This window comes from Crocodylus siamensis, chromosome 3 (genome assembly GCF_052110815.1).
Source record: "Crocodylus siamensis isolate JL-2025a chromosome 3, ASM5211081v1, whole genome shotgun sequence".
In the NCBI taxonomy this organism is placed as follows: Eukaryota; Metazoa; Chordata; order Crocodylia; family Crocodylidae; genus Crocodylus; species Crocodylus siamensis.
The window spans coordinates 119,626,548-119,654,354 of NC_143397.1; the positions used below are offsets into that span (position 1 = coordinate 119,626,548).

The following is a 27,807-nucleotide window of genomic DNA, read 5'->3' on the forward strand; positions in this document are numbered from 1 at the left end:
GTCATCCATGCACGAGAGAAAGCTTTGCGACCGCTCAGATTTTGCTGAGTGATCTTCCCAGGAGATGTCCGGGTAATTGAAGTCACCCATGACAACCAAGGTCCTGGAGCAAGCGGCCTCAGTCAGTTCCCGGGCGAACTCCTGGTCAAGCTCAGGACTTTGAGTGGGAGGTCCGTAGTAGACTCCCACCATTGTGTCCCCTGTGCCGTATTCCCCATGAATTTTTACCAGCCAGAGGGTTCCTGGAGAGCCAGAGGGTCTCTAGCTGTCCATGCCGGTTGCCAACATCAGCTTGCAGGGACATGTAGCTTTCCTTGACATAGAGAGCTACACCCCCGCCCCTTTTGTCAACATGATCCCTCCTGTACAGGGTATAGCCCTCTATACCTGTGGTCCAGTCATGGGTGGAGTCCCACCAGGTCTCCGTTATCCCAGTGACGTCATATTTCTTTGCACTGAGCAGGAGGACGAGCTCGTCCTGCTTGTTGCCCAGGCTCCTGGCATTAGTGTACAGGCAGGCAAGTGTCCCCTTGGGGGCTCATGCCTTGCCCACAGATTGTGCCAGGGCTGGGGCAGGGGTGGTCTCCCTTAAGTGCCTTGGTCCGCTGGCTTTGCAAGGGTCGCTCTGCAGGCCAGCAGTGGCAGTAGTCCCCCCATCCTCCAGTGGGCTTAGTTTAAAGCCCGGTGGAGCAGGTCAGCCAGCGTGGCTGAGAAGAGACTCCTCTCCAGGGGAGAGAGGTGGAGCCATCTCTTCCCAGCAGCTCGCTGCCTCTCTCGCCAAAGAGCGGGCTGTGGTCATGGAAGCCAAAGCCTTCCCAATGACACCAGCGCCGCAGTCTTTGGTTGACTGCGTGGATCCTCCTCTCCCTCCTCAGCCCATAGCCCGAGACTGGGAGGATGGACGAAAACACCACCTGAGCTCCCAGACCCCTAAGCCCTGTTCCCAACTCCCTGTAGCACCTCATGACCTGGCTGGGGGTGCTCCGAGCCGTGTCATTGGTGCCCACGTGAATAAGGAGCATGGGGTAGTGGTCTGTGGGCCGGAGGAGCTGCGGGATCCTCTCCGCAGTGTCTCGGATATCAGGAGCTTCTTTGGGTTGGAGATGAGTTTAAGGAGTAAGGTTTGTTTTTCTCTATACTTTGGGCCTTAATAGCCAAGAAAGAGAGGCTTGTTTTCTAGTCTGGAGGTTGGTGACAGTGGAGGAGGACATCTAGAGTTGTATGTTATAGCAGCTGTAGGTGGAGGACAGTAGAAAGCTAAAGTTGATGGCCAAGCATCTACAGGATGAGGTGTTAAAAGAGATGAATTGGAGGATTAAATGAAGGAGAATGGGATCAATGAGCAGGAACGTAAATATTAGGTAGTTAGTGTATATAGGATACTTATGGCAGTGTGAGAGAGAGGACTAGAGAGGAGAGGCATTCATGAAATTAGACAGTGAGAGTACTCTCTGAGCAGTAGGCTCAGAGCCACAAAAGGGCAGAAAGGACTGGAGGATGGGATTTGAACTAGTGGGTGGTGATGGGTGGAATGAGAAGTAAAAGGAGGAGGAGGTGGTTAAAGCTGAAGTCTTGAGATTGGCTAGGATATCAGTAGCACTGTCAGTGAGGACACTTGTGGTAAAATGCTGAAGACAGTAGGTTGGATAGAGTTTCAGAACAGGATTTCACTGTATTAGTTGTAGTTTAGTTAATATAGAGGAACAAAGGTACAGTAGAAAGAGAGGTGGCTTATTCAAGAATGTTTTTATCAGATGGGGACATTAGAAAGGACTCTGTATGTAACTGTTATGTATGTCTCATGTTCTGCCATTTAGAAATAAATCTAGTTAATTTTATATTAATACCTTCTTTTTAATTGCAGTGTAAATTCACAGTGCTCAAAAAATTACGTTAATTTCTGTTGTCCACTTTGATCCTTGGAGCTAGCAAGCTTACCTTACATTTTGCAGAACTAAGTTTTCTCCAAGAGATGTAAAAATCTTACTTTTGCTCTTTCAGACATCTGGAAGCAAAGGTTCTAGACCAGTCAAATTGCCTGCTTTTGTACGAAGACCTGCTTCTCCCTCAAATTCCAACACTTTCAACCATTCTCCTCATTCCTCTGGTGGATCCAACAACATAGCTGGAATTAGCAGACATGGTGGAGAACTGCATAATAGATCAGGTGCATATTATTTTTCTTTTGTAAAAAATCTTAAGACTGATTCAGCTAGGTAATCAAAGTGCATAGAAAAAGTAAGAGTAACAAGATTTGTTTTTGAAATGCTTGCTTCTGTTATCAGTGAAGTAAACAGCAACATTCACATTAACCTAAGTAGAACAGGAACTACTGGCTAAAATTCTATAGCCTTCATTATATAGGACAGGGCTGTCAAATGGGTGGCTTGCAAGCTGCATCCAGCCTGCAAGGGGTTAAGTAAAGCCCACAAACTCTTGCCAGGTTTCTACTCCCTCCATTGCTCCTTCTGCTGAAGTGACAGCCGGAGTCTCTGGGGCAGGGCAGCATGGCATGAGGTGACCTGTATCCCAGAAAATTACTGTGAAGCACCTGGAGGAGAATGAGATCAGGGACAGCCAGCATGGATTGACCAAAAGCAAGTCATGCCCGACTAACTTGATTTGCTTCTATGATGAAGTGACAGGCTCTATGGATGGGAGAAGAGTGGTAGATGTGATTGGTATACCTTGACTTAAGCAAGACTTTTGACCCCGTTGCCCGTGACATTATCATGAACAAGCTAAGCAAAATATAGATTAGATCAAAGCACTGTAAGGTGGATACGTAAGTGGGTGGATCATTGTGCTCAGTGAGTAATTCTCAATTGCCCAATATCGAGTTGGGAGGAGATATCAAGTGAGGTTCCCTAGGGGTGTATCCTGGATCCAGTAGTGTTTAATGTCTTCATTAATGATTTGGACAATGGGATTCAATGCACACTTAGCAAATTTGCAGATGACACCAAGGCCCCTAGCAGGCGTTCAGTTAAAGCCATGATCTGATCTTACCTGTGATCTCAACAGTCACTCTTCCTCCTATGCTACATGTGCATGGCAGGAGGTGTGATTGTGGCTTCAGGGATCAGATCCCAATTATACCCTGTTGATAGTACAGGGGAAGCCTGGCAACATGATCTTAGGCTCCCTTAGCACTGGCAAGTAGCAACCTGGGTGCCTGGTGCACCAAGCTTGGAACACCAGTCAGCTGATCGGCACTTCCAGTCTTGGGAGCATACTGGAGTCCTTGACCCTGATGTGCTCCTCAGGCTGGGCACTCCAGTTAGCTGACTGGCGTGCCCAGCTTTGAGAGCACACTGGAGCTTGTAGGAAAAGGTACACTGGCCACAGCTCCAGTGTGCCCTTCATCCTGGCCACACATTCAATTTAAGGTGTGATGGAAACACAGTAATTACAAATTAATTAATGTGAAGTAATTAATTAATTAATTACAAATTGCACATATTTTGTGTAATAACTTTGTGGCCAGTTCTGTTCTGTTGTGCCATTCATTGCATGAACTTGTGCCAAGGTTACTACTTACGATTTGATTAATTAGTGGAGTTGGATGGAATTGTTGACACTGGAGCAGTAATTCTTAACCAGGGTGATCCAGCACCTCAAGATACCATGGGATCTTTTTAAGCGTGCTACAAGTTGTTGCATAGTATTAGCACTGCTAGGTGTGCAGACATCTACATATGATTCACAAAATAATCCTGGAGATTTCAAGTAAGGATCCATAGTGTCAAAAACTTTCTAACCTGTTGTAGTTATGCTGAGTTCTTTGCAACAGAAATATTGCTCTTATTTTTCCGTAATGAAAAAACAAGTGAAAACTAAGAGCTGACATTTTCTGAGGGGTGCTTTGAATCTAATGAGTGGGCCTGCAGTCTAAAAAGGTTAATTCTGGGCACAGGTTGAGAAATAGGCACAGTAATTCTTAGGCACACAGCTGATAGCCCAGAGGTTGCAAGTTTGAGACCATAGCAGAAGTGCTCATGGTGCAGAATTCTGTTAAATATCTTGTCACATAAGGAAAAAGAAAAAACCCTTCGTGGAACAGGATTGGGCCCATAGACAGGCCTATTTGCTGAAATAGGACATGTTCCTACAGCTGAAACAGGCACATTGACCATCTGTATGTGAGGAACTTCATGGAACTTCAGTTCTCAGATCAATACCACCTTCCAAGTGTCTGCTGCCAGCGGCCCAGCAAGAGTAGGAATTTCCTGCAATGAGGCTGGGAATTTGGGAGTTTCCCCCATTCTGACTGATTTCTTGCCTCCACAGATCCACCTCAGAAAGGAGATAGAAGGACATCCCTTTGAGTTTAGGCCTATGTCCTTTCCCTTAAGAAACAGTAGTTGGCATTGCAGTCACAGGCCTGTCTGTGGAAGGATTCTGGCTCATGCTCAGTCATGTTCAGGATTGGAGGTTGCAGGGGAGGAGCAGGAACAGAAATGGGTTGAAGCTTAATGAATTTATAAAGCTATGTTACTTTATTAAATGTGTTGCTTGCTTATATCTGATTTTTTTTAAATTTTCTGTTCCTCAGGTGGCAGTGCAGACAGTGTTTTATCCCAAATTGCAGCTCAAAGAAAAAAAGCAGCAGGTCTGCCTGAACAGAAACTCAATCAGCAGCATAGTCCAGTCTCCACAGCTCCTTCATCCACTCTGCCTGATCTGCAGACTGCTCAGGTCATTGACAACGGTATAGGAAAGGTATGCTGATACTAAAAATGCTAATTAGGAAACACCTCTGAGTTCTGAGGCTATATACATTCTTCTGAGGGGTTAATTAAGGTGGTAGAAGTTACTAAATGGGCTGTACCTTACAATGCATATGAATACTAGGCCTTGTTATTTTTTTATAGGCATTTTCATAAAAGGCAGTTTTTACAGCTGATTATCCCCCTCACAGCAGTACTGAAGAAATAGTTGTATTTTCAATGGTCGCAGGAGGCTTGATTGGCCTTGAGGGGCTTAAGAAAATATTTATCTCCACATGCATTTTGCTACACCTGGACTTTGCCAAACCATTCCCATAAAAGATAATGCATCAAGTGCCACTCTAGGAGCTGCATCCAGCTGGCTGAATACTTAAAAAAAATGATGTCCGTGTTCCTTCTATTCCCACTGAGGGTTTTTCGTTGTCAAGACAGCATTTGACGAATGGCAGCACCTTTTGGAGAGTGCCCACTACCCAGACCAGGTCCGTACAGACCAGAAGAATCTAGAATATCTCTAGATAAATCAGAAGCTGAATCCATGAAAAATATGCTGGTCATTTTTTTCCCTCACATTTTGAGTTTATGATCACTTATCAACCTGGCTCCTTAACCTGTGCCACCTGAGTGGCTCTGGTTCAGAATCTTAGATCTGGTCTGACTGAAGAGTAACCATGTCCATCTTGTTGTCTGTCTTCTACCAAATACCTTATCAGTGGCAGCAAGTGCTTGGCTCCATATTAGAGCCAGTCTAGAGACAACTACCTTTGGAAACCTTCTTGCCCTTTGTACTGGATTTGGGTTACAATCAGAAAAGACATCTTTATCAATGACTACCTTTTCCCCCAACCATCTGCCTTCCCAGTCCTTCTTCAGAGACCTTTCTCACAAGAACCTTCTACCAAAAAAGTAAATTCATAGGAGCTGCTGAAGATGTTTTTTTGGAGTGTAGGACAGTAGATTTTTATGCTGGAGTTTTGGCCTATGCAGAAGAAGAGAGGAACCTTGCCCAGTCCTATGCCTAAGGAGACTAAATAAGTATATTTCTATCAGAACAAACAAATATACAAGTAGTCTATTTGTTTCTCTCAAAAAAACCCAGACTCAATGAGTGTATTTCTTTCAAAACACTTGCCTCCATCATTTCAGCTGATCAAGATGGGTTTGATGCTCCCAGCTGATGAGACATGTACTATCACATAATTATCTGTCCACATCTCCCAGTTACCTAAGGGTATATCTGTACACTGCAAAACAGTACCATGCAGAGATAGTCTGGGCTAGCTCTGCCCATGTTAACTCCAAAGCTAGAAACAGTTTAACTGGAAGTAACATGCCAATTAGCCCAGCTGCAGCACTTTTACTTCTTGTGTGGGCAGAACTAGCTCTGGCTATCCCTGCATGGCACTATTTTGTGCCATATAGACATACTCTGATTCATGGTTGATCTTAAAAATTATCTTCTCAAAAGTACTGCCATGGACTGTCCACAGACCTAAGAGTTTACGAAGTGTCTAGTGCTGGAGGAAGTGGTAAAGCATCAGAAGAAGGGGACACCTGTGTTTATACACATCTAGGAATGCCTGTAGACATGCTGGATGTCTGCTTTAATGTGCTGTAATTCCAGTGCATTGGAGCAGACTCAATTAATTGAGTCAGCTGGAGTGTAATAATTAGCATGCCCCAGCAGCCTCAGCGTCTTATGTATTCACTGTCCCTGTACTTAAAAATGGTGGTGAGGGCACTTTAAAGCTTGTCAAACGAGCTTTAATTAAAGTGCTCCCAGCAGCATTTTGACGCATAGGATGCTGAAAGCATGTGACACTATGGGTGCTTTAAAGAGCAGCTCCTAAGAGCCTTTCTAATTAAAGCACCCCCTGCTGCTGGAGTATGTGTAAAGACACCCTAGGTAACTAGCTGCTTGCATACGTGTCCTGTGTAGGAGCCATAGAAACTCTAGAAAATGTCTTCTCCATATTTTCCTGCTTAAGGCTCTTAATACATTTATAAAAATCATTTTTTTATACCATTGTGGGTAATGGACTTCATAGGAGCCATGAAAGACTTAGTAGAAATCCTCTCCTTGATGATGAATTCTAGTCAGTGTAGGCCCTGTTAAGCAAGATAAAGCCACATAGAACATATTGGTACAGATTGCCTCTGTCTCTTGGCCATCTGTTGGTATTCAACTCCATGACATTGCTTTCCAGACTTCTTTTGTGGCTCCTACACTTTGGTCCAACTGGTCTATTTTCTGGCAAGGCAGATGAACAAGAGGCTGATAGTTGCATCTTGTATCATCCATCTCAGGGCACAACTGGTGGCTGTACCCCCCAGAATATATTAAACAAGTTATCATTCCTCACTGCCCCTCACTAGTAAGAGTGATCAGCGATTTATCAGGGACAGGTTGCAGATAAAATGTTGAAAAAACAGAAGTGTTAAATAAAATTAATTGTCAGTCATACCTGCAAAGGTGTCTTATTGAATCAATAATTGCAATGTATCTCTAAATGGCTGGTATTTCAGTTAAATCTGTGCTTGAAGGAATTTTTTATCTAGCGAGAAGAATCCATCAACCTTTATAAACAGAGTAACTTTAATAAATATTTGTGTTTTGGGAGAGTTATTATTTTGTTCTATTACTGAATGATTAATGTATACATCTTTTCTTTAATGCCATTTTGGGTCAGCCTCTTGGCTCATGTAAGTAATTGCAGCTCCTTTAAATTCACTGAGACTAAGCACAAGATTAAGTTAAAGTGAACTGGCAGTTTCAGTTAACATAAGCAAATCTGGTTTTTTGTTGTTTTTTTTTTTTTAATTTTAGCAGAAACTGGAGATGAACAAAAGGCCTACATCCGGGACCTCATCAACATCTAAAAGCACATCACCAACTCTTACACCATCAGCATCGCCCTCTGCATCTCCTAAGGTTCAAGATGCAGAGTCCTTGCTCTCTTCTCACAGGCAAGCCAAGAGTAATGGTGGCTCTAGCAGTGGAACTATCACTGATGAAGGTGAGTAGATTACTACAGTCACATGAAATCTATCAAGAAAAAAGTTTTAAAAGCCATAACATACTGGATTTGTGTATGCTTGTGAGAAGCAGAGTGAGACTCGCATCCTTTTTAGAAATTTTGAAATAGTCTTTTCCTTACAGTTCGAAATTGGAAGCTCCTTGGCTCCTTAGCCTCTCTAGACCAGTTGTTTCCAAAGTGGGGTGCGCAAGACGATCCATTGGGGTGCGGGAAGAAAATATTAGAACTTCTATTTATATTTATATAAATATACATTATATTGGGGGTGTGTGCTCAAAAATTTTTTACTGATAGGGGTGTGCGATCAAAAAAGTTTGGAGACCACTGCTCTAGACCTCAAAGGGTTTGAGCTCTGTCCACATACATGACTTTTTTTCAATGTCTGTGAGCCCCAAGCTGACCCTTTTCCACATTCAGTGCTATTGGCCTGAGTATATATATATACATCCTTTGCACTTTGGCTTTAGTGCTGACACTCTCAGTCATTTGCCCTTGTGATGTTTTTTCCAAATGCAAGTGAAATTAGTATAATTTAATTGAATATATTAATTAAAAACAGTTCTTTTTGCTAACATGCTTTTGGCAAATTGATGTCAGCAGAGTGCTAGTACTTTTTAGGTAATATGGTATATTGTTTTTGTGGATTCCAGAATATATTTAATGTTTTGTTTTAATATATAAAATGTGAGAGTCTTTCCACGTTGTATCATTTTTAGTTGCCATTTTGGGGCTAACTCATATATTTGTTAAAATAAATTAGCCTGTTCTATTAACATTTTAAAAAAAAGTTGATTTTGATACTTCTGGAAATGAGACAAAATAACATTTTTCCTCAGTGATATCTAAGAGAACTTTATGATGCATTCAAGTTTGTGTTCTGTTTTGTTTTTGCAAATGCACTTTACTCTTCTTAGGAGAGGCAGGGATGATTCTGCTGACACTTTTCCTAATTTAATACTGTGAAGCTACTCCTTATTTATACTATTTTAAGAGAAGAGCAGAATTTGACCCATTATGTGTTCTCACTAGCTGGTATATTCTGGCTGTTATATATTTCGTTAATGGAAGAAAGCCATTTAGTTTTTAGTTCATGCCATTTTAAAGGGATGGTTTAGGGGTGCACACCTAGAGAAAGAAAATCCCTTTCTCACACACAAAAGGAATCCCCTTGTGTAAAAACTGACCCACGGGTTAACCAGATCCATGGCTGCACCATTGGTGCCATAGTAGTCTAAGCTTCCTCAGCAGTGACATGGGGTGTTTGTACATGCCACATTTTTTGCCCTTTCTTGTGCTGCAGTGGCGTGACTGCTTGCATGAGAGGGTTTTCCGGATGCTTTAAAAGTCTTTCTGGTGCATTAAACTAAAACTCCTCGGACATAGTTTAGTCTGGCTCACTGCAAATTACACAAAGGCACTCAAAGATGTGTAATGAGCTTTTTGTTCATCAGATGGTGCTACAGTTTTTTTGTAGCTAATCCCTTTGAATTGCTGCTGCTTTTGAATTGCTTCCACTTATTATTTTTTGTGCCGTGTGCTGGCTCCCTGCTCCCACAGCTGCATGGCAGGGCATGGGATGGGAGGCCCTGGGCTGGGGAAGGCAGTGAAGAACTGTCCTGCTTTCCTGCGGTTCCAGCTGAGGACTAGGTTTAATTTGTTCAAAAACCTAGTGCATGCAAACAATGATGCTACTCTCCAAAGCTTAATTAGTTCAAAAACGTAGTGTGTGCAAATACTGATGTGTTACTCCAAAATAAACAAGTTTAAATTTTATAAACCTATTTAATTTAATGAGTATTAAACCCCATGTCATGTACAGGCACCCATGAGTGATAAATAGCCCTCTGCTGGTATTGGAGCCATGATGCCGCAGGTATCCTTCGCTCCAGTTCCTTACTGTCATTAGCCACAGCCAGGCATTCAGAGGTCCTGTGCCAGTGCCGGAGCTGCATTAATATATTCAGCAACTGGAGAACATACACTTGCAAATAGTGACAAGGAGAATAAAAGCAATACAAAGGGCTTATAAACATGTTACGCTTTTTCTTTTCTTCATATTAAGGTAAATAAGGCATTTGATTCACACAGGTTCGTATAGTAAAGGAACAACATGCAGTGTGCCTCAAAGATTTTTATGATCTCTTTTCAGGTAACCAATTGGTGGATTACCACAAACATGTTCCTAGTTTGAGAACCACTGATATAGAGAATCATGAAAGAAGAAACAATATCAGAGTAAAAGGAGTTTGTGAAAACTTGGAGAAAGGTAATTTTGCTGTATTAGTGTTACATATTATTAGAGAAATTAAACCTGAGCATAACAGAAGCATTAGGTCTAATGGATAGACCTCTTAGATCTTTTTTATCCACCACAAAATTACATAATTGTGTAATCTATACATTACTTAGTGCCTGCCTTTTGCATTGGGTCTTTTTAGCTGACAGTAGAGTGGTATTATCCCCTCCTATGTCCTACCCTTAATGTTCCTGTTAATCTAGCCCAAAACCACATTCACCTTCTTTGTGACTTTATCACATTACAGACACATGTTGAGTCTATGATTCACCAGAACTCCAAGATCCTGCTCCACAGTGCTGCCATTCAGCCAGTTGTTGCCCATTTTGTGTTTGTGTTTTTGCTTATTCTTCCCTAGGTGTAGCACCTTGCATTTGTCAGCACTGAACTTCATCCTATTGTCTGTAGTCCAGTTTTCCAATTTTATCTATATCCTTCTGAAATGTACTCCTGTCCTCAAGTATGTATGCAGTCCTTCCAAGTTTTGTGCCATTTGCAGATTTGCTAAGGAAGCGTTCTGTTCTAGCTTAACTGTTCTCAGTGGTGTCAGATGACAGAACAAGGAGCAATGGTCTCAAGTTGCAGCAGAGGAAGTTTAGTTTAGGTATTAGGAAGAATTTTCTTACTAGGAGGGTAGTAAAACACTGGAACAGGTTACCCAGAGAGGTTGTGAAATCTCCATCCTTGGAGGTTTTTAAGACCCAACTAGACAGAGCCCTGGCTGGAATAATCTAGTTGGGGATGGTCCTGCTTTGAGCAGGGCATTGGACTAGATGATCTCCTGAGGTCCCTTCCAACCCTAACTTTCTATGGTTTTATAAAACAGTGGCTTTCAACCTTTTTAATCTCACGGCATCCCTCAGAACATACCAGCTCTTAGCTTTCGCTTGTATTTTGACTATGGAAAAATACTAGGGCAATTTTTCTGTTGTAAAGAACTCATAAGGACCACAACAGGTCAGTATGTTTAACACTGAAAATCTCTGGTTTCCTCTTGTGAATCATATGTAGTTGTGTCACATTTCAAGGGGAAATTCTGCCTAGGGAGTTCCCCAAAGGGAGCCTCCTTGCCACCTGCTGCAAGTAGCCTGGGCTCCATGGTAGGCAGCAGGGGCTTGCCCAGGGGCCAGGCCTGCTGTGGCAGGTGTCTGGGAAGCTGCAAGGCACTGCACCAAGGTCTGCAGAGCCCTGGGTTTGCTTGTTGCTGGCAGTAGGTACATGCATGCCTCAGAGCAGATGGTGGGGCAGCTACCAGAGGCTCGATCCTTGTGGCAGTGTAGCCCCATCCCCTTTCCCACCATCCACTCCGAGGCACACGTGCACCCACCGCCAGCAGTGAGCCAGGCCAGGGGTCCACAGACCTTGGTGCAGTAGCTTGCAGCCTCTTGGCCACCTGCCACAGCTTGCCCAGACTCTGGGCAGGCCCCTGCCGCTTGCCATGGAGCCTGAATTGCTCATAGCAGGTGGTGGGGAGGATACAAGCCACTGCACGGAGGTCTGCAGAGCCCTGGCCTTGCTTGTTGCTGGTGGTGGGTGTGTGCACGCCTCTGGGCAGATGGTGGGGAAGGGGCTGTGGCTGTGCTACCACAATAAGGATGGGGCCCGTCACAGCTCCCCTGCCATTTGCACCTGGCAAGCCAACATCTTATAAGTTGAGATGTTTTTGGCACTCTGGCCAAAAACGTTGCTGACCCCTAACTTGTATATTCTGTTTACATCTGAAGGCGAAAGGTGTTCACACTGAGCCTCCCAAATGTGCTCCCCATAAGATCTCCAGCCGGAAACTTAGATCACTTAGCTTCTTTGCACACCTAACTGTGCTAATATTGTGCAGCACTTTAAAAAGATCTTGAGCTGGGGCCTGAAACAGTAGATAATGGAATTTTATATCACATAGTACCTTGCCTGTGTTTCAGCACAACTTTGTTGTTGACAGCAATCCCTCTAAGAAGATGTTATTTTTCCAAGAAATAGGGAAGTCATCAATATGTCTGTAGATGACTGAGGAGGCTGATCTAAGATCCGCATTTTTGATTACAGACATGGCAAATAGTTCTGGGAGGATGGAATAGAGCCTGGTGATGTTGAGTCACAGCTCTTTCTATTTATCTCTCTCATCTCTCTGATTCCATATTGAGGTGAGTTTGTTTGAAATGATCAATGCCTTGTCATACATCATGGTGCCATTGGAGTGACTCAGTGCTTACATTTCCCAGATATTGATGTTACTATTGTATTTTTTCAGATAGGTCTTCAAGGTATCCTTGAATCTCTCCTTTTGCCCTCCTCTAGAGTGGTGCCCATCAGTGAGTTGGGAGTATAGTACCTGTTTTGGGAATCAGTTGTCAGGCATCCTTATGACATGTGGTGTCTAATGGAGCTGGTGCTGTATACACATGGCTTCAACGCTAGTGGTGGTTGTTGAGCCAGGACTCTGGCATTTGTTTTTCTGTCCTTCTAGTTGATATGGAGGATTTTTCAAAGCTATCACTGATTGTAATGTTCCAAAGCTTTCAGGTGTTTCCAGTATGTCATCCAAGTTTCACGCCCATGTAGTAGGGTAGAAGTGATAATAGCCTGCTAGATGAGAAGTTTGGTTTGGGTCCTGATATCAACTGTCATCAAAGGCACAATTTCAGAGATGCTCAAAGGCAGCAGTGATAGATTTTATCTGGTGTCGAATATCATTGTCTGTTTACTTTTTGGGAAAGGACGCTACCCAGATAGGGGGAATGCTCAACCTTCTCCAAGGGTTACCCTCTAAATTGTAATGTGTGGAGGAGCAGATGGTTGTTTCAGGGTGGGCTGGTAAAGGATATTGGTTTTTGTGAAGTTGATAGTGAGTCTAAGCATTTTATATACTTCACAAAAACAGTCACGAGTGACCTGGCACCCTTCAATTGATTGGGCCCACATTATGATTGTCAGCATATTAAAGATCAGTAATGGAGGTGTTGGTTATCTTGGATATTGGAACATAACCAGTTGATGTTAAAGAGATTCTGCCTATACTGTATGACGCCAGATGGAAGTCAGTCATCAATGAGATGCAGAATACCTGTGATGTAAATTGGAAAAGAGTGTTTGTGCAGTCACAAATCCTTGCTTAACTCCAGGTCTAATAGTGAAGTGGTCTGTTTCTGAGTTCTTGCTTTGGACAGTTGCTGTCATGTCATTGTGAAGAAGTGTGATATTAATAACAAATTTTGGAGGGCATCCAAATCTCATCAGGATCTGCCATAGGTCCTCTCTGTTGATAGAATCAAAGGCTTTAGTTTGGTCAGTGAAGATCACGTAAAGATCTCTGTGTTGCTTGCAGCATTTCTCCTGCAGCTGTTTAGCAACAAAGATCATATGTGTTGTAGCTCTGAGTGGTCTGAAACCGCACGTGAGGACTCAGGTAGCATCTCCTCAGTGAGGAAAGTGAGTCTGTGGTGAATACGGGTGAATATCTTCCCAGCTAAGGAGAAGAGTGCTATACCACAATAATTACTACAATCCAATCCATCTCCTTCCTTGAGCATGGTAACAATTCTGGCATCTCTCAAGTCACTGGGAATATGTTCTTGTTCCCAAATTTTCATAACGACAATGTGTAGTTGATGTGAAAACTTTTTTAGACTTAGACTAGATGAGCCTTTGATCTAATGTGGAGAAATAAAGAAGCACTTTGTACAGGCAAGCAGAAGGAAGTTCCTTCTAGCTATCCAGGACTATTTTTATGAACATTGACATCTACTGGTATAGTCTGTCTGACTCATGCTGATCTTTCTCTCTTCTCCTCTTTTTTATTTGCCTTTGTTTCCTTTTATCTTCATGAATGAGTTACTTTTCAGGTACTCTCCCTATGTCCTTGGGAATTGAGATTTTCTGAGTTATTCCTGAGAACTGTAAAATCATCATCATTTTGCCTCAATTTAGGTACTCATTGAAATAAGTTATTATAATTTTTTGTTAATCAGGGAGGTAGATTCAGGTGAGTTCAAAGGTAGAAGAAAGGAGTCTTGGTCACCCAGCCCTACTTTTAGTTTCCATGCTAACACAAGTGGACTTGAAATACTGCTAATGAAGCAGCATTGATTTAACTGAGGTAAGACTAGGTGACTAACTAAGCACTGCATCTATAGTACACATTCAGAATAAAGGCAGACTTGTTTTGTACATGAGTGCGTGCCTTAGGTGTTGGCCTTCATTATCTGTGATTTTCAGCAAGTAATTTGTATCTTTCCAAGAGATTACTGAGATTCAGTTGTTTTAAACTCTAATAATAATAATTATTATTATTACAGATGAGCTCACTGGCATCCTTAAAAAATTGTCACTTGAGAAATATCAACCTATTTTTGAGGAACAGGAGGTAAGATTTTTTAGATGTTTAATTTTTCAATGTTTTAGCATGTAAGTTGACTTCATACCTGAAACCTGTATTCTGTTGCTGGAGTAAAAGCTTAACCTCAGGTACTTTTTGGCCGTGGTATTTACATAAAAATTTAGCCCCAATTGCAGAACCATAATTCCATATCTCAACTTTAATTTGTAAATTCTTCCCAGACTTTCTGGTTGAAGAAATTATCTTGAAAATTCAAAGTCAGTGTTAATAGGTTCGGTAACGTGTGCGTGGTTGTACAGGCAGCATGAAGCAGCAAGCTCAAGAATTATGAGGTATCATGTTCATCGCTGTTCGTCTTCACGGACTTTGTGATTCCAGGAATGTGGACTGTTTTGTTGGCTTCTCAAGGATTTTTCACCTTCCTTTGAAATGTTGGATACTGGCTGCAGCAAGGGTTGGAAGTTTTGATTGGTGGTACTGTTGGTATTCATGTACAAAGTACAGAGCTGAATAGTAGTTGCCTATAGAGTGAGAAAGAAACTTCCTTCTCCTGTAAGTATTTCAGGCAGCAGTCCTACAGCCTTTTATTTAGGAAAATGTACCAAATAGTCATAATGATCCCTTTTATGCTTAATAAAAATCTATTTAACTGAATTTTCAAGACTGATTACATATTTTGGTGCTGCCATTTTTAGATGTAAAACTTAAAGGAGCTAAATTTTCAGGTACCTGGATTCTAAAAATCATGATCTGAAAACTGAGGCAATCAGAATCTCTGTTTTGATGATGATGTGGACAACTAAGACAGCAGGTAAAGACAGCACGGTATATCTTTTCAGAAGATGCAAAGCCACTGCATATGCACACCATCCATTAATGGTGCCATCAAGGACACCTCCAAGTCAAAGTACATTTATCACCTTTACCTTAACCCTCTAGCGCCATCCCCTGCAGGCATTTCCAGTCATACCACGCAGTGCTGCTAATCCTCATTTCCTGAGGGGTAGGTCGGACTCCTGACCCACTGCCACCTCAGGGCAGGTGCTTTGATCCCATTTGTCAAGGGGAAGTCTGCTTAACCTATCTTTCCTTTCTCATGCTCCATCTCTGCTGCCTAGAAGGTGGTTTGAACTATTTAGCTCCCTGCTTACCAGCTGCCCCTTGTTTTCATTGAGGTCAATTTTACAGGTAGGCTCCAACAAACTTCAGGGCAAAGAACTGCCCCTGGCACATGGTCCTACCTAGTTGGAGAAGCACAGCTGAATCCTTCTGGGAATGTGATCTGAATATGCTAAAGTTCATTATTTTGGCAAGAGCAATTAGAAATCACACATGGAAGATACCAAGCCAGCTTCCACAGCTAAGAATCCAGAGTGGGCACTGAGTATCAGGTCCATGTAAAACAGATGAATTGCATTGCGACAGGCACAAGTAATCTGTCCCCGCTCCCCGGTTTTCTCCCCCAGAGTCTGGTGCCTCTGGTGGCCCGAATGGCCTGTCCACGTTCCCTGACCTCTTTCGTCTCCTATCGCTTCCCTGCCGTGACTTGCTGTAAAATATATATCAAAGGGGAGACTGCCTTCAGAAGCAAGGGTAGCCTACTTGGTGCCTATTGCCTCTACTCTCACCCCAGAGGTGTATTCCCTCTTTAAGAGAGCCTTGGTTGCTTTAGGGACTAGGATTGTGACTTCTAGCTGCCCCTATAGTCACACCCATGCCTTGCAGATGTCAGTCACTGTTTAGAGGGGGGGCCTCTGTCCCTGACTTCATCCCTGGTTCCTCAAGCCTCAAACTTTGGTTGGGACTTCTGCCTTCCTGGCTTCAGCCCTTTTCCTCTAGCTGGGCCCCCCAACCCAGGTCTGTTGTCCTGGACTTCAGGTTTTGTGCCACAGCCCTGTCTTATCCTGTTGGGCTTCAGACCTCTGGCTTTGGTCTCTCGTGGCAGCCCTTAGGGTCTCTGACCCTGGCTAGGCAGTTCTATACTGGGTGTTTCTCCCTATGCCTGAAGAAGGGTGCTCGTGCCCAGAAGCTTGCAAAGAACTTTGTTCCAACTACTCAGTTGGTCTAATAAAAGATATCACATCTACCCGAAGATCCTTGCCTGCATACTTTCCCCTTAGCTGTCTTGCTCTTACTCTTGCCCTCACTCTTACTTTTGCCCTCACTCTTGCTCCTGTGGGTAGCTTGGGTGTCCATGGGCTTTTTTTGTATGAGCTTCCCTGGGGGCTCTTTTCCCTGCAGCATGCAGGGCCAGACTGCCTCTTTTGGCTCAGACCTTGGGCTTATATAGCTCACTACTTTCCTGTCATGTGGCACTTCAGCCACACAGGAAGTTGCCCTTTATTTAGGGCCAGCCTGTGCTCTTGTGCTGCACCTCCACACAGCCAGCTTAGCCTGCTGCACTCTTAAAGTACTTCCTGGCTCCCTGTTACAAGCATCTATAAAGGAGCAGAAGATAATATGGATTCCAGGTTCTCCCCAGCAAGCTGCCTTTGTTTCAAAGAATTCAGTTCAGTGTTTGCAATGGCAATTGGTCCCAGTATCAAGTGTCTAGTCTCCCATGATGCCACCTCTGTTCCAGATGACCCAGATCTGTCCCTCCTGAATATAGACTTTGTAGACTGAAAGCTCCAAAGACTGCTCAGTAAGTGAAGTCAGGCTGTTCACTTCTTGCATTGCTACGAGTCCTTCAGCTTCGGTGTGTTGTGACCAGTTTCATTGCAGGAAGAAGCCACTTGAGAGGCTTGCACACGAGAATTGTCATTTCCCTGCTGATGCTTATCTATGGTACCACGTCCACTGAGTCAATTTAAAAGAAATTACCTTGTACTCTGTCTCCCAGCAGGAGCCTACATGACTACCCCATACCTGCAAACAAAGCATGCACACAAGAGGTTCCTTTTTATTGTTTTCCTCCTCTGTTGCCTGTGTGGTGTTTGCATGCCAGTTGCATAGTTCTGTTAACTCAGGGTTAACTAGGCTTTCTCCCAGACCTTGAGAAGGTGACTTCGGCTCTCTGCTGGTTTCCCAGCACCACAGTCTTCCTTCTTTCCCTCTGGAGTGAGTTGCCTCATGTGATGCTGATGCTTCCAGCCTTGCAGCCCCTGGTCTCTTCCCAGACCCTGAGAAAGTGCCTTGGGCTGGTGTTCCAGCAGTAGTCTAGCACCCCCTCTCCCCCCCCCAGCATCTAGCATCTCTCTCCCCCTCTCTCTCAGCTGCTTTCCATGGGAATCTTTTAACTTCCTTTATGCCAGCTAGTTATTCTTATTAGCTGGCCCACTCCTCTTGGGCAGATGTGCAGTCAGGTTTCACTGTCCTCAGCTGATGTGTGCAGCCTGCTACAAGTGCCTGCAGCCTGCTACACACCATGTATATAGTTTATTTATTGCCTCTTTTTTCAATTTTTAAATAATTTATTTTAATTTTTGAACACTTACAAAATTTATTTTGCTTTTTTCAGTGTTGAGTTGTTGTACTTAATGGCATGCTGTTTTTTGCATGTTGTTTTTATGACCATTCACATATTTACTCTTCCAAGTTATGGTTGTACTTTTTATCCTGCCAGAATCTTCACACTGCCTCTCAGGCCCCTGGCACACATTACACTTAAAGCATGATCAACCAATTAATCATGTCTTAAGCTGTAACCTGGCCACATGTTAAAGGAATTAATGGCATCATAAAACAAGGAATAAGTCACAAAGTTATTCCACAAGAAATGTGTAATGATAACTGCGGCTGGTTCCTATGATGTCATTAATTGAATGTGTGGCCAGGTACACCCCAGTGGCTGGGAGCCTGGATCAAATGACAGGGCTTTCATTTGTGGGAGCTCATGGTGCACTCCTGCAGCTTGAAGCCTGGATCAAAGAATCGCGCCTCTTACTATGAATGTGTGGTATAGCAGGAAGCGTGATTGTATAGACTGTGCATCAGTTCCCATCACTTCTTTACCTGTACATCTGGCAGGGGCCTCAGTTGTTCAAGTTCAAGGAAAGTTCATGCTACTCAAAGCCAGTGAGCTTCTGTGTTCTGAGCTCTGCTGCCAGATGATGTATCCACTGCCATCCTGTAGCTCCTGCAAGTGTGACTGCGCATTTTGTGAGGCCTCATGCTCTCAGCCTGGGGTGTTGGGTCAGGGAAAAGTCCATTTCTTCAGGTAGAAATTCTGTATTCATTGCTGGTCATTCTTGTTTAGGGTATCTCAGTACTATTTACTAGTTATTCTGCTCCAGAATTGCTGGTTAACAGCTGGGAAGCACCTGGATATTTTCCCTGGTTTTTGCACTGCCTTTGGAAAAGCACTTTAGCATCCTATCAGAGCAGCTGCTCCTACTGGCTATGATAGTGAATGTCTCCAGTACTGGATCCATGATGGCTTGTGTAGCAACCAGGCAAAGCAGAAAAGTGTCACAGCACCTGCAGTGGTTTTCAGAATGTGGATACTTGTCTACCCTTGGAATCCCCAGGACTGGAAGTATAAGCTGGCCACTGTCTGAATCCTAGATGGTGCCTGGTTCCTGTTGAGCAAGGGTCAGGAGATAATTCTTTTGAATTCTTGTGATAATTCTTGAGAATTTAGTGCAGTAATATGCAGAGCCTAAGGGCTGCTACAATATGAGGGCTGGATGGTAAAAGCTATGAGTCACAGTTGCACTTTGACATTCTTGGGAGTGGAGGGGGGTCAAAAAATAAAAACACAGACATACTGAGGGGGGAGGGGACCCGTTTACACAAGACTTTTACTGGGGTGCTGCCTAATTATCTCTGCAGTAAATGTCTCAGTGTCTATGCATGTGGCCTTATTAGGCTGCAGGAAGCTAATAAACTCCACAGCAGGATAGTGCTTATATTTTCAAATACTATTCTGCTGCAGAGTTTTTTACTCCGTAGCAACGCATGTGTAGATGCTGATGGGCTGGCTGGGGCACAAGGATGCTTCAGTTGACAGGAGCTTCCTGCTGGGTAGCCCCACAGTGAAGCTTCCTCATGCCCCAGCCAGCCCCTCCATGGTATGTTGAGCCAGGCAGGAGCAGCCCCCTGACAGCTGGGGATGCTCTGACCTAGTTCAATGTGCTTGCAGTCCCAGGTGCATGTTAAAGTGGTGCTCCTGGGAGCAATAAACTCTGGTGCAATAGGCAGTGGAGTTTATTGTGTTACATTAATATGCAAGTGTATATGCACCCACTGTGTATTAAGGAAAAAAAGACGCCTTGTAACATCTGCAGATCTGCAAACACTTAAGTCTGGTTACACACGCGAGTAATCCCAATGAATACAACTCGTCATGTGCATAAACTTCAGTATGTATTCTGAGGGTTGATGCCCCAAAACTGTAAGTATAAAAATTGTTATAATCATATGCAAGTCTCTAAAGGAAAAGGTAAGGAGTATATTTAGGAATACAAGAATGGTATGGCACTTTGAGTTCATTAAATTTTTTTCCCTTATAATTTAAACTTGTTTATCCCCCTCAGGAAATCAATTTTTTTAACTGAATGAAAACCTGTTCTATGCAAATCTTGAGGAATGAGGCAAAAGAATAGGAAAAATGGCATAGCATCAAGGGTTTAGATAAAAATCGTAGAAGGAAGCACAGAGAGAATATTAGAAATCTGTAAGCAGTGTACGTGAAAATAAGATCAGTATGAAAAATGGAAAAAAGTCTGTTTTTATCACATGTTTATGAATACGTCATTGAACTATGGAACAATAGAAATTGATTTGTGGATAAGGCCTAACTGATTACAGAGAAAACAGTGGAAATAGCTGCTCACAAAATGTCAAATTGGCACGGCAAACAAAAAGAAGTTGAGAAAAAAAATGTCATCTTGGGTTCATCCATCACTACTATTTGCAACAATAGCAGGTATAAAAATGCCAGACAAATGGGTTTTTTTATATTGATTGTGTCTAATTTAATTGTTTTAAAAAAATGCAACCACAGAGAGATAATTTTGGTGAATTACCTAAGTGAATTACTGACAGGAGATTTTAAACTCAAAAACAATCAAAATAGTGTAAGGGTGCTGTTTGGTGATAGTCTATTGTTTGTTAAATGTTTGTGTGTGTTTATGTAATTAAAGATATATTACACGTGTGGCAGAGAGCCAGCGTCTACCAAGGTAAATATATTTCTATTTCTTTATTCAACAGGTAGATATGGAAGCCTTCCTCACACTTACTGATGGTGATTTGAAAGAACTGGGCATTAAGACTGATGGATCCAGGCAGCAAATCTTGGCAGCTATTTCCGAATTGAATGCAGGAAAGGTATCATTTGAAATAAGACAGAGGATGAGCTGGTTTAGGATTTTTTTTTATAAAGCAAATCCAAATATAGGACATAAAAAGTTGATAGACTTATGAGAGAGAGGTTTGATATATTTTATTAGTTGTAAAAGATACCTCCACCAGTACTATTTTTTGTCTCTTTCAATAACTACTTCTTTATTCAGTACAGTATTGTAAAATTATTCACTTTGCTCATTCATCCACTAATAAAAAAAAGAAGTTACTGGTGAGCGAAATATTGCTTATACAACAGCTATATGGACTTCAGCTGTTATCATGGCAAAGAAATCCACCTACCTTTTTCTTTTGCTATCTTTGGAAGCAAAAGGATAGTATTGTTTTGCTACAGTTGGACGTCTGTGGCATTCTGCATAGCCCTTATAGCTGTGTCAGTTTATTTTGTATTTGCAATTGAAATAAGTAAAGCAGAAGAAAGAGAATGCATCAAGCGATAGCATGTTGAGGCATTCCTGCAGCTAAGCTATGTGGCTCTTCTCAAGCCATATACACAATGCACACTTACTGTGCCTTTCAGAAGTGTAGAATTTGGAGGGGTAAGAGGTACACATTTCAAAACCCAGTTTTTTTTGATACTCTCTGTTTTCCTCCTGGTCAGAGTAGAGAAAACCATAAACCCAGGAAAAGCCCAATGAAAAACTGTGGACAGTATTTGAAAAATCATATGTAAACTTGAATGTATCATACATGAGCCAGCTATCCTGATGAGAAGAAGATTGATTTTAGTGGATGAATGAAGAGAAACTGAAGGACCTTGATGGGAAATGGGCTATTTACATTTCAAGTCCTTGGAATTTAAGGTTCAAAGTAAAACCCAACCCCGTTCCAGCTGACAACTAATTCTAAAAGGTTTCAAGGCCATGAGGTCAGGCACCCAGCACTATGGTGGGGCTCTTTGTGGCAAAGCAAGGAAAAAGAATAGGGTTTCCCACCCCTAATTTCCATTAAATCTAAGTTTCATCTCCAAAAATAAGAACATTTAAATGCAAATGTAAATTTATATTGTTGTATGTCTGAAGGAGCTTTTTTAATTAGGTACAATAGTTTCATAGTTTCATAGTAGCTAGAGTCGGAAGGGACCTAGGTAGATCATCTAGTCCGACCCCCTGCCTTGGCAGGAAAGAGCACCGGGGTCAGATGACCCCGGCAAGGTGCTCATCTAACTTCCTTTTAAAAATCCCCAGGCTAGGAGCCTGCACCACTTCCCCTGGAAGCCGGTTCCAGGCCCTAGCCGCCCTGACTGTGAAGTAGCGCCTCCTAATATCTAATTTAAACTTACCCTCCGCCAGCTTGTGACCGTTATTCCTGGTCACTCCTGGCAGCGCATGGGGGAACAGGGACTCCCCCAATACCTGCTGATCCCCCCTGACCAGTTTGTAGCAGGCCACAAGGTCCCCCCTTAACCTTCTCTTGTGGAGGCTAAACAGGTTCAGGTCCCGTAGCCTCTCCTCATAAGGCCTGCCCTGCTGACCCTTGATCATACGAGTGGCCCTCCTCTGAACTCTTTCCATATCGTCCACGTCCCTCTTGAAGTGTGGCGCCCAGAACTGGACGCAGTACTCCAGCTGCGGCCTGACCAGTGCCGCATAGAGGGGGAGGATCACCATAGAAGGGGAGGATCCCCCTCAAAATACATTTTGAATCTAATTAATTTCCTTTCAAGATCAGACATGCAGGTTTTTATATGTGTGTTTTACCCTTTCAAATACATTATTGATTTTACGGAAGATAAGAATGCCTTTCTTTCTATTTTTGTGTTTTTTCTAAAGGGACGTGAGAGACAGATTTTACAAGAAACTATACACAACTTCCATTCTTCCTTTGAGAGTAGTGTTAGTAACACCAGACCTCCTGGCAATTCTCAGTGTAAGTATTACTTGAACTCAAATTCAGTATTTGACTTCATTTTCTTAAGTCAGGACAGTATAGACAGACAAGCTAGTAAATAATTTGGGGGTAAAGATTCCTACCTGTCTGTGTCTTTTGATACTTTAAGAGTAAAAAGTCACAAATTTGTAAGATTTTTATAAGGGTATATATTGAGCTGTGTTGGTCTAAGGACATAGGCAGACAAGGTTCTTTGGGTAAATCTGATATCTTTTATTAGACCAACTCAGATTTACTCAAAGAACCTCGTCTGCCTAAGATTTTTATATATGCTTTAATATGCTTAAAAAAGGAAGAGTATGCGTATGGGTTTCCAATACTCACATGCAGACAACTCCTTCAGAACACTTGAAATTGCAATATGCAGTACATATTTGGGTATAGATAACAGTATCAAAACCCAAGCTGAGAGACTGTTTGCTGTATACTTAATTGATAGAAAGATTTGGTGAATGGAATTACTTCACCTATTATCATAATCAAATGGCTCTGTGCAGAGGGTCTTTACATTGGTATTTCAAATCTTCCATCTTCCTTTGGATGCACAGTTTAATCAGCATCCTGTGGAAGATGTGGGTGTGCCTGAGGATTTGTTTGAAGCACTTATTTTACTTGCTGTAGGAGATCATCAATCCTGTGATTTTGCAAAGTGGTGTCCCAAGTTTCTTTAGTTAGCTTTGATGACAATTTATCCAGAATCAAAAACATGCATTAACTTGCACCCTCATCATTAACAATTCAGAACATTGGACCAGACTGTAGGGGCTTGAAGAAGATTGGCTGCTTAAATTCTGGGAAAATGGCAGAATAACATGTCTCTGTCAACACCTTAAACTGCATTGAAGAACCCTAAAAGCAGGGCAGAGAATAGAGGTCTGGAGAAAATATGAAAATTAAGTATGATATCTCAGAAGAAGAGTGTTTTCATGTCAGTAGTGTAAGTAGTCCTCTTGGCCCGTCAGTGAGGACATGACTCTTAAAACAAGAAATGCTGACAAGGCTGAAGGAAGTAAGTTGACTACTAAAGTCAGTATTGTCTGAATTCAAGGCATGGAGGACCAGCTTGTTCCTCAAGATTCCTGCTGTCAAAGAGGAATTTTGAGTGATGTGGAGGATAGAATCACTGGGCTTGGAACCTGCATTGGGAGAAACAGCAGAAGAGAAGAGATGGAGCTGCATTACCGCATAAGTTTGCTGGAGCTGGAAAGAGAGCTGAAGCCTGGAATGTATCACATGGAAGACAGAGCAGGGAGGAGTGTGGTGGGGAAACCAAGAGTTAAAATGATGCCTAAAAAAGGAGAAGCAGTAAAGCCCTATTTGCTATTTACAAATCTTGATTAAAGAGTTTAATATAAGGTTGGAGCTGAAGATAAAAATGGAGTGCATAGGGCTCTATTGACCATGTCTAGGGCTGTTAATAAACCCGAAGATTTCACTGTGAAGTTTCACAGTAATCATAAAGAATGTGATTCTGGAAACCAGCGAGAGAATATCCAAGGGTTGTGCTCCCAGGCCACATGCTTCAGTTTTCTGATCTTACTGTAAAAAGGCTGTGATGGGTGAAGGACATTAAAGCAACAAGAGAAACTGTACCCCTGTCACTTGGGATAGCGATCTGTAGGCAACAAAGATCTTATGTGTTAGCAACTGATAGAGAATGGTTGAAAAGGATAGTGAAAACCATGAAAAGGAGGGTGAGATGCGCACTCTGAAGAAAGGACCATTATTAATCTAAGTGGAGATGAAAAAGAAGGGCATTTAGTACCTCAAGATGAACCAGAAAGAATTAAATGAACAGAAGCAGTTGAAAAATAAATATAATTCTTTCAGTAACTGATATACAGAGATCCTGGTTTTCTCTGATTTAAAAAATCCCCAATTTTCAGATTAAAATAGTAACCCCAAATCCACATTTTTCCACGATTAAAAAGAAACACTACTATATATATCTCTTGATATATTAGTGGTGTTTCATTTTATTCATGGAAAAATGTGGATTTTGAGTTGTTTTCTTTATGTCCAAAAATTGCGGATTTTTTTTTATCAGAGAAAGCCAGGAACCCTTCTTATACATATACATATACATATACATATACATATACATATACATATACATCACAAAATAAATCTCAGAAACATTTTTTTTGCAATCTTTTAGTTGGTCTAATAAAAGGTATCATCTCTGAACCGAGAGTTCTAGAGTTTTGCATTTCTTATTGTCTCAGACCAACATGGCTACCAAATACATCCGTTGCCAAAAACAATCTCTCTCTTTCTCTTTCTCTTAGCACCTGGATGTTGGATAAGACCACATGAACCTGTTCCCACTAAGCGGTAGCTTTTGGATAAGGAACTGTTATTTTGATATCTAGGGTGTGGACAAGTGAATCCAAGTGTGCTGCAAAAAACTTTGTAAACTTAACACTAACCTGCAGTGTCTGGGTGAAGACTGTGCGCAAGGCTTCAGGTCAGCAAAGGTTTTCTTTTAAGAACAAATAGTCTCATTTACTTTAATGGGGTATCCTGCATGGTTAGATTTAAGCCTATTAAGTGCTGTGCTGGTTCGGGGTCTATACTAGAAACAAAGCAGGAAGTGCAACAAGATTGATAACGTAAAGAGATGTGTAGTTGACTTTGGTCTTCAGAGGTACTACACTGGAAGGCTTCCAGAAAGCTTATATTGGCACAGCTAAGAACCACAGAGGTGTGTGAAAGGAGACAATGAAAGTTGTTGCCAATTATGAGAACTTGTGTACACGAGTGTCTGACTTGAATTTGCCACTACAGAATATTACATCAGTACAATTGAAAAAGACTTTAAGGGTGTGGACAGGGGAACTCTTGGAGCCCTTGCAGAAGGGGAACATTTCACGAAGGCTGTGTACAAGCATTACATTTAGAAAGCTGTAACTGATAATAGACCTCAGGGACAAACATCACACACAGACTGGCTTAAGTGATCAGAAACTGGTTTAAACCTGTAACAGAAGAGATGTTCAATGCATATAAACCAGTTTGAAAATGGCTGACACTGGTTTGAGATAAACCTGGTTGAATATAGTATCAAACTTAACTGATTTGGGTCAAACTGGTTTATACAATGTCTGTCCCAGACCCTTTGCTGGTTTACGCTAAACCAGACACCCCCAGCATCCTGGCATGCTCTCTGGGGTGGGAGGGGCTCTCTGCTCCACAGTGGGCCTGGCCCCTCCCCTCTGCTCCCTGGCTGGAGCTCTAGCAGAGACTTGCAGGCACAGTAGGGTCTGCTGGCTTTCCCATGCCTCCACCCCCCACTCACTGCCTAAGCAGTGGTCCCTTCCTCCTCTCTCACAGCATGGACTGTAGCCAACATGTGGTATGCTAGCTAATGCTGTGTAAGGCAGATAGGACAGTGTCCACGTAGGGCTTTTTGGAGGTAATCAGCAGCTCAGATGGTCATGTCCCTGCATTCCTTCCTTTGGAAAAAACAGATGAGGTTGTCTGGGTAAAACTGATAACTTTTATTAGACCAACTAAATAGTTGGAAAAAAATTTCTTAGCAAGCTTTTGGGTTTAAAAACCCTTCGTCAGGCAGAGGAAGCATCTGTAGTTGAAGTGTGCTCTTCCTGGATGGAATGAATAGTAAAGAAGCCAGAGGCTGGTATGCATTTTCCTTTGGAAAAAGCTGTTTAAGAAGAGTTTGTAATGAGTGAGGCTTTGTTTTCTGATGGGGTGTTAAATGCTGATAACAGAACCGATAAATGCTTTTTTATCAAGGCTGGGGGACACCCCTCCCTAATCACAGTGTCCTGCCAGGGCCTGACCATGCCCCCTTCTGCTCATCCCTGTGCAAGGGAAGGGAGGGCTGCCCTAGTGCCCCCCCAGCTTCTAGCCTGAGTCACTGCAGACGTGCCTGCATTTCTGGGTTGTCTGTCTAGTTACAAAACTGATTTAGCCTAGCCAGGTTAAACTAACCTGCAAAGATTGAATCAATTCAGGCTCAGGCTTTTTGAATGTCTGTCCCTAGCCAGGGTGTGTCTGTCCCTAGCCAGGGTGATCTACATGGCTGAGTGTGCAAGAGTTCACAGGGCTTAGGTTGCCCTAAAAATGGCTTATCTGAACTAAAATTAATTCTCATCAGATGAGAACTAACTTTAGATTGGCAAGGGTTAACCTGATGGAACATGGCTTAGCCTAGCCTAATGAATGCTTGCACAGGTGACCAACACAGCCCTGGGCTGAGAAAGCCCAGCCACTCTCCACAGTCTTGGAGCGGTAATGTTTGTACCCCCTCTGTCCATGAGCATGCCCCTGGCCTGGGCACTACCCCCAGTGGAACCACCAGCTGCTCCCCTCCTTACTTCCCTCTCATCCCACCCCCCCAGGACTTACTGCCTCCAGCTGTCCATACAAATGCTTGCATCAGGTAGTAAACTGCCTATTCTGTGCCAGCTTGTTTGCACCCGAAGGCAGTAGCAGGTACTTTCTGATTGTTATATATGAATAAGTCAAAAATGATTCAAATGCAGCAAAGCTACTCCAAATTTAACCCTCAGTGAAGGCGTGTCAAAATTGGAGCTGGTTTTGCTGCATTTGAATCATTCTCAGCTCATTCACACATAACAATTAGAACATAGCAGCTGCTGCCCTTCTGAATTGTTCCTTTTTTGAAAGGGCTTCTGACATTCAGGTGTCCATACCCGAAGTTACAAGATGTAATGGTTTTGTGAAAGAATTGAAAAAAGGAATATTAATACTTACATTAACTAAATAAAGCATATTTTGTTTAATCAGTGCTAAGAGATTTAGAACAATAATAACTAGTAAATGCATTTATGTTGATAAACTATCCATTTGTAAAAATTTTAAAATATCACTATTTAAGAAAACCCATAATTTGTCACCAATATTTAAACAGGATAATGTAAAAATATTTTAAATTGTTGATTTTTTTACATTAAAACCATTTAACATACTTTTCCAGCAGCATCTTTTCTCAAAAGATGTCCCAGTTTACAAAACAACAGAAATAATATAACAATCTGGTTGTGAAGATTAATACAGTGATTGTGGGTGAAATTGATTTTTCAGTTTAGCCTATAAGAATTTCTGTTGAACAGTTAAAATACAAGCCATCGTAACTTTCTTGCGGTGTTTTTGTCTATTTCTAAACTTGCAAATAGGCATATAAAATCACACAATTGGTTCAGTTCAGTACCATGCTTGAAGGTATAA

At 42.3% G+C, this 27,807-nt stretch overlaps 1 protein-coding gene across 7 annotated transcripts in view; it reads left to right on the top strand.

The window, feature by feature from the left end:
- Window positions 1–27,807, top strand: part of ANKS6 (ankyrin repeat and sterile alpha motif domain containing 6) — a 93,522-nt gene that overhangs the window by 50,796 nt on the left and 14,919 nt on the right. For 5 of the 7 annotated variants that reach the window (XM_090039098.1, XM_090039101.1, XM_090039102.1 and 2 more), the window contains 8 exons: window positions 2,002–2,167; window positions 4,556–4,722; window positions 7,558–7,747; window positions 9,918–10,034; window positions 14,354–14,421; window positions 20,551–20,667; window positions 22,476–22,572; window positions 24,882–27,718. In XM_090039098.1, coding sequence (XP_089895224.1) covers window positions 2,002–2,167; window positions 4,556–4,722; window positions 7,558–7,747; window positions 9,918–10,034; window positions 14,354–14,421; window positions 20,551–20,667; window positions 22,476–22,572; window positions 24,882–24,931 — 972 coding nt within the window. In that variant the 3' untranslated portion in view covers window positions 24,932–27,718. Of the gene's footprint in view, window positions 1–2,001; window positions 2,168–4,555; window positions 4,723–7,557; window positions 7,748–9,917; window positions 10,035–14,353; window positions 14,422–20,550; window positions 20,668–22,475; window positions 22,573–24,881; window positions 27,719–27,807 lie in introns of those variants that run through there. The other 2 variants (XR_016441308.1, XM_090039100.1) reach the window with 2 other exon arrangements.